Here is a 14,285-nt window from a genome sequence, read left to right as displayed (position 1 = left end):
AATAAATATTTTTCCTGAACTTTGAAAAACTCTACAAAAACCTCTCTTTTGTCATTGTCTCAGACGAAAACATTAGATTGATGCACCGTTTTTTTTTTCAAATATCCATTCTACCATTTTATAAATTATTTTACATACAAAATTATTGAAATAATCCCATTTTAATTCATCAAAAAAATATATTTCAATAATTTTGTATACGTTATAAAAGGTTTTTATTCAGTTAAAATGAAATTATTTCAGCAATTTTGTATGCAAAATAATTTATAAAAGGGTATAGAATAAGTATTTAGAAAAAAAATTAGTGTATCAATTTAATGTTTTCCGTCTAAAACAGTGAGAAAATGGAGGTTTTTGTTGAATTTTTCAAAAATTCAGAAAAGGTATTTATTAAAATGAAACTATTGAAAAGGTTTTTATGATTTTACCCAATTATTTAAGTGAAATATTTCTAACGCACGAGGCGCCCTGTGTGCAGAGCCCAATTCGAAAGAAAGGAAGGGGATAGCGACTGCGTGGCGCTATGCATGCAAGGGTTTGAGTCCGGATCTCGGGATCTTCTAACGCTATTTACATTTACACCGACCTTGTTACAGCGTACATCGAAAACATTTATCGGATTTATTTGTTATCAATGAGAGATATTCCCAATAAACGGTGGAATGTGGGTGTGAGGAGCGCTCGCTGAGGCCCAGGTCGGGTTTGAGTAACTTTCCCAAAAACAAAATTAAAGAAAGAAAGGAGGGATAGCGACTTCGTGGCGCGAATTGCAGCCCTAAGAACTTCAAATCCCCGGAGACAGCCACGTTGGCCTGCCACCATTTGATGAAAACTGATACCTACTTATCTCTCTCTCTCTCGTAGCCTCTCGAGTCTCTACGCACTACGCTCAGTTTCTCTCTCCTTCGCCCACGTCGCTCATCATTTATTGTTCCATTACCGTTTTCCTCCGTTTTCAAGCAATTATCAACATTCCTCGCCATTTTCCTCCGTTTCACCCTTGAAGAGAATGACGCAATCACCGAAAATGTAATGTAATTCTATCATAAATTTCTTCGCTTGCCTAATTTTGCATACTTTGTCTTGTCTGGTAGAACGACGTTTGTAGATTGAGATGATCGAAATATTTCCCGTCTGCTTGTCTTCGATTGTTAGCTTATTTATGTTCTTGAAGTGTGTGGATTAGATTATCTAGAATTTGCTTTCTTTGGTTGTTTGTTTCCACATAATACATGATTTAGGAGAAGGAGCTTTCACTGGAATCAAAATTTGGTTTTGACAATCAAAACGTAGTAGCGAAGAATATTTCGCGCTGATTTAGGCGCTTTCGTTTCCTTTGAAGAAGTTTTCAGCTTTTCAGCTGGTGCTTGGGGGCTTAATTTGTTGCTTCTAGACTTTTGGTGTAAAACCAGAAGTAACCCGTTGCAGGGTTCTACTTGTTAAGATGTCGGAAGGTTTGAATACAAGGCGGGGGATTCCGCCCGGAATCCTGCTCTTAAGGAGCCTAAGAGGCAGGGATTGGAGCCTCACTACGTACAGGTATGCGGTTCTGCTCCTTACTTTTATAGCATATGCTTGCTACCATGCTTCCAGGAAACCCACCAGTATTGTTAAGAGTGTTTTAGATCCGCAGCCTGTCAGGCTTGGCCAGCCAATTAATCCCTGGCCTCTTTCTGAGTTTTTTATCAAGGAGAAATTTGTGGTTGCTAACGTCTCAAAAGTGTATCCAAAGGGATGGGCCCCTTTCAATAAAAAAGATGGCACTGTCAAGTTGGGAGAGATTGATGTTGCATTTCTTGCTTGTTATTCCATGGGAATGTATGTGGCAGGGCACCTAGGAGACACGCTCGACCTGCGTCTCTTCTTGACGACGGGGATGATTGGAAGTGGGATTTTTATTGGGTTGTTTGGTTTGGGTTACTTTTGGAATATCCATGCCTTCTGGTTTTATCTGTTAATGCAAATGGTTGCCGGATTGTTTCAGGCTACTGGGTGGCCTTCTGTTGTGGCTGTTATTGGTAATTGGTTTGGGAAGAGAAAGAGGGGTTTGATAATGGGTATTTGGAATGCTCATACATCTATTGGTAATATCACTGGATCCCTTCTTGCCGCTAGTGTTCTGGAGTATGGCTGGGGCTGGTCTTTTATACTTCCTGGTGCATTGATCTTTTTGGGAGGGATAATGATTTGCTTGTTTTTGGCTGCATATCCAGAAGATGTTGGGATTCCTTGCCCGTATGGATTGGACTCCCATACGAAGGTAGAGACAATGCCCAAAGATGAAGAGGCTCAAATACGGAAAGGGGATGGAGAGAGAACCCAACGTGCTGGGTCAATGAGTAGAGGTAGTGCAGTTGGGCTTCTTGAAGCTTGTTTCATACCTGGAGTGATACCTTTTGCGTTGTGCCTATTCTTCTCAAAGCTTGTGGCGTACACATTCCTCTATTGGTTGCCTTTTTATCTCAGCCAAACTGGTATTTTCTGTCCTTCCAGTTTTATCTGTTATCTTTGCGGAATTGTATATGTTTTCTGATTAATTAACTTTGATTCTGCTAAGTTCTTGAAGTTGGTCATTTTTGGCATTGGCTGAATTCTTGATGTTATTTGGTAGCATGAAGTTTTATCATAGCTCGGGACCTTGGTTAAGGTTGAGGTAAAAAAGAAAATTTTCAAGGAGTTGGAATAAGGGATATCCTGATAATTTTGATATGACTTCTTAATGGAATTCACTACTCCCCTTTCTGTTTCTCTTTTTATTATTATTTTTAACTGAAATTCACTATTTATTAATTGAAGTGATAATAAAAACGAAGACTGGATATGATGGTGACATTGTGTAATTCTAATTCAATGTAGTGGAAATAAGTTTCTTGATGAAGCTAAACATTTTGCTCGATTAATTAATATCTAATTACTTGGTTTAAGGTTGCATGTGATTGGCCATTTTTTTCATAAATAGTGTCTGCATGTATTTAGGAATTGAGCAACAGAAGAATGCAGGAGGCCAATAACTAAATACATATTACTAAAATTTATGTCTTGACTTTCAATTCTGTACCAACCCAAATGGAAGATATCATCCGATGGAGGTTGGCTTTGTCTCTTATCTATGAAAGGATTCAAAACCTGTTTGGTTTAATCCAGTCAATGTGTCTAGGTTTTAGATGCTGTTCTTTTCATGGGCGTAATTTTCTTAATGTTCCTATGTATAGCTTAGGTGATAAGTAGTTTCATCTTTTGGATAATTCTTATAATGAAATCATGAAACACGTAGAGCTTTAGTTATTTATGGTGAAACAAGCAGTGTCTCAAGGGAAATTAGCCACCCCCAACGGAATCCAATTATCATGAATCTAAGGTATAGTTTATAGTACTTATAAAAAAGGTATAGTTTATAGTTCTTTATTAAGGATGATAAGGCATCAGCTGCTTCTTATAGAAATCAAGATGACACTTTAGCCATCTCCAATGGAACCCAAACTAAAACCCAAATTTGCCTCTAGGTCTAGTCCTGATCCATGATCCAGGTATGAAGTCCATCTAGTAGGTCCGTTATGGAAGTGATTAGAAGGGAAATATCCTAGTGAAATTACTGAGAAGATATTTTGAACTTTGTCCTTTCATAATTTGTTTTAGTAAAAAAAACTGGCTTTGCGAGTTAGAGTTTGGTTTTTCATCAAGCAGCCCCTCTTTCTTTTGAATGGTTTCATTGCTTATCTTTTGCCAACTAATGGTGAAGAACCAAGTCTTGAGTCTGCAATATTCTTGCTTTCGTGTGAAGAGAGACACCTTGCAGACAGTTGTGAGACACCATAGTCTCCTTAAGTTTTGTGAACTCAAATCTTGAAGTCGAAAGGGGTAGGGAGACTCACCTCTCCTTATTCCTTTTCTTTTTCCTCTTAAAACACCATTAAAGACCTCTATAAGTTCCTGAAAGTTTGAAGTTGCCCTTGCAGGGGGGGGGGGGGGGTCTAAAACCAAAATGTATTAGGAATTTGCTCCTCTTCTTTTTGGGGAATGGTTGGTGGATCTAAGAGAAGACACAGACAAAGTACATTAAAGCTCAATACAGTTTTACTAAAACCAAAAACTGACATTCAAAAATCTTTTTACAAGATTAGACATATCAAGCTTCAATTAAAATCCCTTCCTATAGCATTGAACCATGCTATCTTTAAGGAAAGGTTCCCATGCAAGCGAAGTTGGACTCAGGCTGAGAATCACAAGCAAATTTGCAAGAGCATCCATGACTCTATTGTATTTGTAGTAAGCATCTTTACAATTTCTGATTTCACAATGAAAGAACAGGTTTTACTATGAACTTTCCACAGACAAACCGATTTAGATTTGAGACTTCATGATATTGAGACAATTGTGAAATTCTAGGTAAAACTTCAAATCCCTATTTCTGATTTACATTGTAATTATTGTTTATAAACACTATACTGGGGATGCCCCACTCCCATATGCTTATACCGTTAACTGATCCCTATGTATTATGAAATATTAGGTTCAAATTAATCTTAAGTGAATATTGACCACTTTATGCATAAACTTCTCTAGAGTATTTGCTAGATTTTTCTCGTTTGTTTACTTTAGTTTGATATATACTTGTCCCTCTAGTTATACGATAACGTTGACTTTTGATCAAAGAGGTCCATTTTGGTGAGTTTCAATGAGGGATGATCATGGGCTGGACCTTGAATGGGCTTTGGGCCTATGAGTTTAATTATATATATTTGTATGTGTGTGGTATAAGTGGCTGGTGTGGGAGATGGAAGTTAAGATACGTTGGATTAAAAGATCGGCTAATTCCCTAGCTGACAGTTTAGCTAAACAAGGGGCAGAAAGGGACTCACTTTTCTTGAGGTTCTTTGTTGCTCTTGGAAGATAAATGTGTTTGTCTTCCTTTTGTAAATCTTCTATTGATGATTTAATGAAAGTGTTATTGATCAAAAAAAAAAAATGTATACAATTTATGTTATAGCTGGGTCAGGCCTTGGCTGGGCTGGAAATGATCACCCCTAGTTCCAACCCCTTTCTGTGTCATGTTTATACCGTGGTCTTTTTTATTATTGTTAGAGCCGACAGTATAGGGCATTTTAGTCATTTGTCTATCTAGTTGAGAGTGAATAGTCTGTTCTGTTTAAGTTTAAGTTATGTGTCCCATACTTGACAATTCAGTCTTTTGTATTTTAGTTTATATACAATATAAATACAAGTGGGTCAGCTAGGTGAGTAAAACTTTTCCACTATAGTTGAACCCTTCTTCCCTTTATCTTCTTCTTCTCATCATACTTTAGGTCTGAACTGAATAAGATTGACTTACATGGTATCATAGCGAATGTAACAAGTTCAGATCTGCTCGCCTTTTTTTTTCTGGTTTACCCAGTTTTTTTTATCACCCTCTTTTCTAGGGTTTCACCGATTTCCCAAGAATCACTAGGAGATTAAGGGAAAGGCTGCAAAGGAGTGATCATTTTTCTCTGTAGGAGGCCTTCATGCCTCCAGTGTGTGGTGCAGTGGTTGTTTGTGGTGATTGGTAGGAAGCTCTCTATTCGATGGTATGAAGAGAGCAGGTTCGGGTGGAACAATGTTCTGTTGAGTACAAGTTGGTTCTGCAATGTGCAGTGTAGGTGTTTGATTTAATGGTTGAGTGATTACAATGTGCAGTACAGGTGTTTGATTTATTAGGTGTGTGGTGTGTATTTGAAGAAGTCGGTGGTGCTGAAAGTGAGTTAGGGTTTTGTAGTGGTGTGTAAAGTTCTGCTGAATATTCGAAGGTGAATACTTTTTTGTAACAACAATTTCTTTGTGAAGTAGGGTGAATTAGTTAAGATGGCATTGACTGGAGATGGGAATGACAATAAAACAGGTGCTATGATTTCTCCATATTACTTAAATGTTCAAATGACATCTATTAAGTTGAATGGTGAGAACTATGTGCCGTGGGTAAAATCTGTGGAGGTGTTTTTAAAAGCCAAGAAAAAGGTAAAACATGTGAGAGAGGAGAAGCCCTCCTTTGATTCTCTAGGGTTCAACGATTGGGAACAAGAGGATGTACAAATCATGACCTGGTTGTGGAATAGCATGGAACCTAAAATCAGTGTAAATTTTATGTTCCTAGATACAACTAAAGAAATCTAGGACCATGCTAAGAAACTTTACTCCGACCAAGATAATACTACTAGGGTATATCAGCTGTACCAAGGTTCCTAGTGGGTTTGAAGGCTGAATATGAACCTGTTCAGGCACAAATATTGGGGGGGGGGGTTCAGATCTTCCCTCTCTTGAAGAAGTGTTTGCCCGTCTTCGGAGGATATTTGTTGAGTCTACAGAGTCTTCTCTCTTGGACAGATCTGGTTTTGTGGTAACTAGATGGGGAGGTCGTGGAAATAGAGGTGGAGGTGGTGGCCATGGGTTTCTAGGAAATCGAGGTGGTTCTATGTTTCATCAATCTGGTGGTCGTAGTGGTGGTCGAGAGTCAGGGGGAGGTCGTGGTAGAGGAAGGAGTAATGCAACTAGGAAATGCACATACTGTGGATTAGAGGGGCACATTGTTAATTTCTACTATGGTTTACATGGTCCACCCAACACTTGGGCTAACCATGCTGTGAGTGGCAGTGGTACAGTTAATAAAAATCAGCAAACTGATCAGACTCCCTCCACATCTATCGGTGCTTCTGGGAAGGAGATGGTGAATGTACCACGTGAGGTATATGAGAAGTTCCTTCAGACATCTTCTCAGCAAAATACAACTACTCTTGCCCATTCAGGTATGGTTTGCTTGGCTTCCAAATCCTCATCCTGGATCATTGACTCTGGAGCCTCGGATCATATATCTGGGACTTCAGATATATTTTCTTCTTTTTCTCCATCTTCTACATCCCAAACAGTTACACTTGCTAATGGTTCTACCTCTCCCATTTGTGGTGTTGGTGATGTTGATCTGAACTCCTTATCTTTATCCTCTGTTTTATATGTATCTAAGTTTCCCTTTAATCTTATGTCTATTAGTGGACTAACGAAGTCACTTAATTGTTCTAGAACCTTTTGTCCCTCATCTTGTTTGTTTTAGGATCTCAAGACGGGGATGAAAATTGGTGGAGGACATGAAGCAGGTGGATTGTATTACCTTGATGGTGGTGGCCTGCTAGTAGCATTTCAGTCATCTCTTACTCTTCTCTAATGGCATTGCAGACTTGGTCATCCATCTCTCAAAGCTCTGAAGTTGTTGATTCCGTCCTTAAGTCATCTTTCACCGTTGGATTGTGAGTCGTGTCAGCTAGGGAAACACCATAGAGTCTCCTTTAGTCCAAGAGTTGGTAGTCATGTTTTGATTCCATTTTCTTTAGTTCATTCAGATGTTTGGGGTCCAAACAAAGTGGTGTCATACAATGGTTATAAATATTTTGTAATTTTTGTTGATGACTTTTCAAGGATGACATGGCTTTATCTTATGAAAGATCGCAGTGAATTGTTTTCTATTTATTAGACAATGTATGCCCTTAGCACCAATCGGAATGATGTACATTATGACATTTATTGTAAATGAATAAATTACATATTTGATTCATGTTATTATGGTGTGTTTCTGTGTAATACCCTTAAACTGGACACTTATGAGATTTGTGTTAGTTTAGAATGTTCACAGCCGATGGATCGATCTGGGGAGATCTATCCTGATAAGGCTGACACTGATGTGCCGCCAAGTTGGTTGGGGTAGCCTGTCTCAGCTGCCAGGGTAAGACTCGAGGTACATGCAATGTAGGTTTACTTGAAACCTTGAACCGGACCAGAATTCCAGTATTGCCTTGGATCTTGGTGATTAGTGGGCAAAACTGGAATGTTACACCTGACCCCTAGACTCGATTATGATACTGCATTAGGTGTCAGATTGGACTGTCTTTGATATGCCAATCAGTGAGATCCTTAGAGGGGGTCAAAACCTGGGTATGTTGGGACAGTCCGAGAATTCATCTGAGTGGGTGATCACAGTGACATGATCAACCCCTTTGTCGGACAAAGGTAATGATCGGGGATGCACTCTCTCTGATGGAAACCAAAGCTGTGTTTTTGCAATATATATATATATATATATATATGTAGAGAGTGCAACACTGTTTCTTGCAGCCGAGGGAGAGGTCCTCTCTTGTCGGGCAGTGTTTGATCATTATGGGCTGAGAGGTTAAGTGTAAGACCATTGAGGGTAGTACCTGATGGGATAATCTTGTATCTGCCCACAGTCCCTGGGTTTTTATAAGGTGGCTTGGGCCAGGGACCACTTACTGTAAGTGTTGGGCCTATTAAGAGCCCATGGTGATGGGCTCAGGGGTTCACTGCCCATAACAGTGAATTCGGCCAGGCCTTGTAACAGAGGCTAGGCTGAACCCATGTGGCTGATGTGTAGTTCAATGTTTGGGTCCCACGCCATACAAGAAAACCCAACTGGGCAGCAGTTTGGAAGGTTAATGAGCACATAGACTTAATGGGCCTAAAGCCCAATTCGAACTGGTCTAATTTGATTAGTTAAAGAAGGGGGTGGATCTGGGATTTGGATTAACAGATATGATAGGGGGTTATTCCTATCCACTTAGAGAGTCCAGATCCAAATACAGATTTGAATTTGGAAACTCCTAATAAGATTAGGAGGGCTGATCTAATCTATAGATAAGATAAGGGCTTATCCTTATCTCTTAAAGTGAAGTCCTGATCCAAATACAGATTTGGATTAGGAAACTCCTAATGAGATTAGGAGCTCTCTTTAAGGCTATAAAAGGAGGAGGGTGAACCTCCATTCATCTCATCACAACAGATCTCAGATCACAAAAAGAGAGAAGACAGCTATAGTAAGACTGCGCCATTTTCTGCTCTTGCGCCCTCCTCCTGCTGTCGCCATTGCCAGTTCGTTCTCCTTTGTAGGAGTGATCAAGAAGGGTTCTTGATATTAGTTTTTGGAGAAAGACTGATCCAAAGTCGTGCTCACATACCCTCCATCGAATTCTTGCTGAAGGATTCGGTTATTGTGAAGAACCTGCTGATTCTACTCCACCCTACGCTGTGTCATCTTCAGTGGGAGCAGCCTTTGAAGTTTTCCTTGGGTGTGAACACCTTCATTGGGAGATATTATTTCTTCGTATCAGGTACCTCCCTCTCCTACCTTTTGGTTTCAGATCTGGTTCAGTTCTTGGTTCAAGATTGATCATTGAAAATGCAGATTTTCTAAAACAGGGAATGTGATTCCCAGATGGGAGAGAGAGAAATTTTTGAAATTTCGCCTTACCTTCCTGCAGGGTTCGGCCATCCATATGATGGATCTCTCATCCCCTTCACTATTTTCCAAAAATTTTATGCTGAAATACGTACCCAATTTGGAGTTCATGTTAAAAATCTTCGCTCAGATAATGCAAAAGAATACACCTCCAACACCATTTCAGGAATACTTAGAGAACCATGGGATCATTCATTAAACTTCTTGTTCTTATACCCTACAACAAAATGGAATGCTGAACGGAAAAATTGACACTTACTTGAAACCGCAAGGTCCATTATGCTTGAAATGAATGTCCCAAAGCATTTTTGGAGTGATGCTGTCCTAACATCATGCTTCCTTATCAATTGGATGCCCATGTCCATCCTTGGAAGTCAATCACCTTTTTCAATCATGTTCCCTACTCTTTCTCTATTCCCTCTTACTCTTAGAGTCTTTGATTGTGTTAGCTTTGTTCAGAATTTAGGACCTGGTTTAGACAAGTTAGATGCACGTGCTTCCAAATGCATTTTCCTTGGATATTCCAGGACCCAACAAGGGTATAAGTGTTATAACCTTAGCTCTCGTCGGTCCTTTGTGTGTTCGGATGTCACCTTCTTTGAGTTAGTTCCTTTTTTCTCGAGTACTGATACTCCTTCTCCCGCTCCTATGGTTCCACTTCCTGTTCCAGTAGAGGACCCCATTCCTGTGGTCTCTGTTCCATCCCTACTTTCACCCATGCAGTTAATACTAAGAGGCCACCAATCAGACATGTATACTCATAGAAAAGAACCGGCCCCTCCTCCAATTCAGTTCTCATTGATAGATCCTGTGGTTGCACCTCTTCTTTCTGACCTTGATCTTCCTATTGCATTATGGAAAGCTAAACATAGTTGTACATCTCATCCTATTTCTCATTATGTTTCAGTTGCTCATCTTTTTGCTTCCCATCGCCGTTTTGTATCCCTGCTATCTTCTGTTTCCACTCCCAAGAATGTCTAGGAAACCCTTACCTCTCCAGGGTGGCAACAAGCAATGGAAGAGGAATTGTCTGCTTTACAATAGAATCACACGTGGGAACTTACTACTCTCCCTCCCGGTAAGCATGTTGTTGGGTGTAAGTGGCTCTACACAGTGAAGTATCTTCCAGATGGCTGTGTGGAACGATTGAAGGCCATGTTAGTGGCCAAGGGCTATTCTCACTTATATGGTGTTGACTATATGGAGACTTTCTTTCCCGTGGCTAAAATCGGCTCTATTCGGGTATTAATTTCATTGGCAGCAATGTATGATTGACCTCTCTTGCAACTAGACATTAAGAATGCCTTCCTACATGGTGATTTGATTGAGGAAGTATATATGGAGCAACCACCAGGGTTTGTTGCTCAGGGGGAGGATGGTAAGGTCTGTAGACTTAAAAAGGCTATCTATGGGCTAAAACAATCTTCACGCGTGTGGTTTGGCAGATTTAGTGAAGTAGTGAAGAACTTTGGGATGAAACAGTGTCAAATAGATCATTCTATGTTCAGCCGTGACTCAAAAGATGGAAAAATCTTGCTAATAGTGTGCGTGGATGATATTATCATAACCGGCAGTGACAACAATGGGATTGATAGATTGAAGAACTACCTATAGGATCACTTCCACATGAAGGATCTTGGTAAGCTAAAATACTTCCTAGGAGTAGAAGTTGCAAGGTCAAGGCATGGAGTTAACCTGTATCGAAGGAAACATGTCCTTGATTTATTTGAAGAAACAGGGCTCTTAGGTGCCAAATCAGTCGAAACACTTATGGAATCGAGTGCTAAGTTGAGTATTGATGGAGGTGAAGAGTTTGATGATCTTGGAAGGTATAGGAGGTTGGTGGGAAAATTGAATTATCTGACAATCACACGACCAAATATATCATTTGCTGTAAGTATGGTGAGTCAATTTATGCAACATCCTCGAGTCCCACATTGGGAAGCAGTCCCAAGTATAGTTAGGTATTTGAAGGGTGCTCCAGATCGTGGTCTGTTATACAAGAGTGGAGGAACTCTTGAGATAAAAGGATATACAAATGCTGATTGGGCCGGATCTATGTTAGACAGAAGGTCAACCACAGGGTATTGTACCTTCCTTGGTGGCAATCTGGTAACTTGGAAGAGCAAGAAACAAACAATAGTGGCAAGGAGCAGTGTGGAAGCTGAGTATAGGGCTATGGCTCATATTACATGTGAACTAGTCTGGCTAAAGAATTTGTTACAAGAAATAGGATTTTCAATTGATAGACCCATGAGGTTATAATATGATAATCAGGTTGCTGTACACATTTCTTCTAATCCTGTCTTCCATGAGAGAACAAAGCATATTGAAGTCGACTGCCACATTGTAAGAGAAAAAGTGATCGATGGAGTAATAACTACAACTCATGTCAGTTCAGGAAACCAGTGGGCAGATCTTTTTACAAAGGGGTTGTCTCGGGGCAGAGTAGATTACATATGTGACAAGTTGGGACTATATGATATATATTCTGCAGCTTGAGGGGGAGTGTTAGAGTCGACAGTACAAGGGCATTTTAGTCATTTGCCTATCTAGTTGAGAGTGAATAGTCTGTTCTGTTTAAGTTTAAGTTATGTGTCCCATACTTAATGAGGGACAATTCAGTCTTTTGCATTTCAGATTATACAAGTGAGTTGGATAGGTGAGTAAGACTTTTCCACTATAGCTGAACCCTTCTTCCCTTTCTCTTCTTCTTCTTCTTCTTCTTCTTCTTCTTCTCATCATACTTCAGGTCTGAATTGAATACGATTGACTTACAATTATCTTTGCATATGATAGTCATTGTTTAAACTTCTCAGGGCGTATGTGTGATATTTACCTTAGTATGCCCTTTTTTTATGAAATCTTAGGTCCAAATAAATCTTAAGTGACTGTTGGCCACTTCATGTATATACTTTATTGGAGTGTTTGTCAGATTTTGCTCTTATATTTACATTGGGTCCTCTGTTTATAAGATAAAATGATTTTTGATCGAAGAGATCCATCATTTAGGCCATTATGGTGAGCTTCAACCCCCTTTTGCTTCTATGCCATGGTTCTTTTATTCCTTTTGTAAGCACAAACTTGTCATTTGCCATTACCTTAGTCTGCCCTTTACTGGCTGCATGAAGATATTAGTTGTTAATTGTTATTGATATTTTTTTGATAAGTAAACGAAGAATTTATTAAAAATCAAAGAGAATAGGCATTAGAAGCATCCCACAGAGAAAATAAACAATATATTTAATTCCGCCAAGGAATATTCCTGTACTTGTCATAAATGTTTACATGCTTTTGTAAAAGACACAAAACTGCTTTCAAGGGGCCTTGAGCATCACCTGAACTTCATGGTAAATCTGGTTAGCATGTTTCTAATATAAACCATTATTATCCTTTTTCAGCAATTGGTGGAGAGTATGTATCTGTAAAGTCTGCTGGCAATCTTTCTACTCTTTTTGATGTTGGGGGAATTGTTGGTGGAATCCTTGCTGGCTATATTTCCGATAGACTTAATGCTCGGGCCATTACAGCAGCAAGCTTCATGTACGCTGCAATTCCTTCAATGCTCCTATATCGCTTTTATGGGAGTAATTCTAAGTCAATGAACTTCATATTGATGATGATTGCTGGGCTATTTGTCAATGGGCCCTATGCACTGATCACTACTGCGGTTTCTGCGGATCTTGGGACACACAGCTCTCTCAAGGGGGATTCTAGAGCATTGGCAACGGTGACTGCCATTATTGATGGAACAGGATCAGTTGGTGCTGCACTTGGACCTCTTTTCACAGGGTTTATTTCAAAGAAGGGATGGAATGCAGTTTTCATGATGCTTATTCTTGGGGCATTTATTGCTGGTCTTCTTTTATCTCGCTTGGTCATGGCAGAAATTCGGGAGAAAACTGGAAAGAATTTAGGACAGCAAGTAGTTGAAGGTAATTTAGGGATGTCCTTAATATCTACATTCTTTTTTCTATCTATTTCTTGAAATTTCCTTAAGAAAAAAAAGTTTAGTCTCCATAACAGTTTATTCAGCAATGCTATAGGGGAAATATGGTAGTGGTTGGTGTGAAGATTAGGTGGTGGGAACCAACCTACCTTGCACCAATAGTGCATATCCACACCTGCTGGTTTCTTTCCATGGGTGTGCAGGCTTTTGAACGGGAGATGCACCTCAAAAAAAGTATACATGAACCAGTGATCATATCCTTACTGAATAAAACAGATAAAAAATCTTGTAAACTTGTAATTGATTTTTTTCCATATTGTGGGCCATTGAAGAGATTTCTGTTATCCAGATCATTAGAATGGGTATTTCTTCAATTGTAGAATTTGAGTCAGGAGATACATTTGCAATTGTCCTTGTTTTTTACATTCAAAAAATCAGTTCATTGCATCAATTAGGGATTATTTGTCATATTTGTGTTTTTTATTTCTTTTTGTTTTTGTAGGAACTGCAACTCAACCTTTGCTAAGGGATAGGAGGTAACATGGGACCACAAAACTGGGCCTTGGAAATCAAGACCAAGCAAGAAAAGAGTATCAGTGTGATCACAGATGCATGGAACAATGCCAACACAAATCATTTCCATTTGAACTTAGAAAGTTTGAATGCTTTATTTGTAATTCGTTTTGTGCCACTTGTACTGTATTGTGTATATATCTTCCATCTAGGTTCTGTTTGCTTTGTTGCCTCCTAACTCAGTTGATTATTATTAAGACCGAGTTGATCTCAAGCCATGGTTTGTTGTTGTGGGCCTCACATAACTTTGGAGTTGGATTGGGCAAAGGATTCTGTTTTTGTTCAGATTTTCAAGCAGTTGTGCTTCAGGCTCTTTAGCTATAGTGCCTTGGTAATGTTATCATTTTTTTTTGTTCTATAGTTTTCTATAGTCCTTGTTATGTACTGTTGGGCCAGTTTATTTTTGTTATGTAAATAGATAATTTGATGTTCTAACTCATAGGATGGCCTAATATGTTGAACACTTAGATGTGCTGTGCTTACTGTGGTTTG

At 39.2% G+C, this 14,285-nt stretch overlaps 1 protein-coding gene across 2 annotated transcripts; it reads left to right on the top strand.

Annotated features, from left to right (window-relative positions):
- The first annotated feature begins 839 nt into the window (after positions 1-839).
- On the top strand, positions 840-14,232 carry LOC104610513 (putative glycerol-3-phosphate transporter 4). Of its 2 annotated transcripts, XM_010277168.3 has the most exons (4): positions 840-1,029; positions 1,242-2,474; positions 12,673-13,206; positions 13,723-14,232. In XM_010277168.3, exons 2-4 carry the CDS (start codon positions 1,445-1,447, stop codon positions 13,758-13,760), a joined length of 1,602 nt encoding a protein of 533 aa, XP_010275470.1. In that variant the 5' UTR covers positions 840-1,029; positions 1,242-1,444; the 3' UTR covers positions 13,761-14,232. The 2 variants fall into 2 exon arrangements, with proteins under 2 accessions (XP_010275470.1, XP_010275469.1); XM_010277167.3 differs by having other exon boundaries at positions 840-2,474.
- The last annotated feature ends 53 nt before the right edge of the window (positions 14,233-14,285 follow it).

This window comes from Nelumbo nucifera, chromosome 1, assembly GCF_055504915.1.
Source record: "Nelumbo nucifera cultivar China Antique chromosome 1, China Antique-T2T, whole genome shotgun sequence".
NCBI classification, from domain to species: domain Eukaryota; kingdom Viridiplantae; phylum Streptophyta; class Magnoliopsida; order Proteales; family Nelumbonaceae; genus Nelumbo; species Nelumbo nucifera.
The sequence above is the reverse complement of the archived record's forward strand: the minus strand, read 5'-3'. Positions and strand labels throughout refer to the sequence as shown.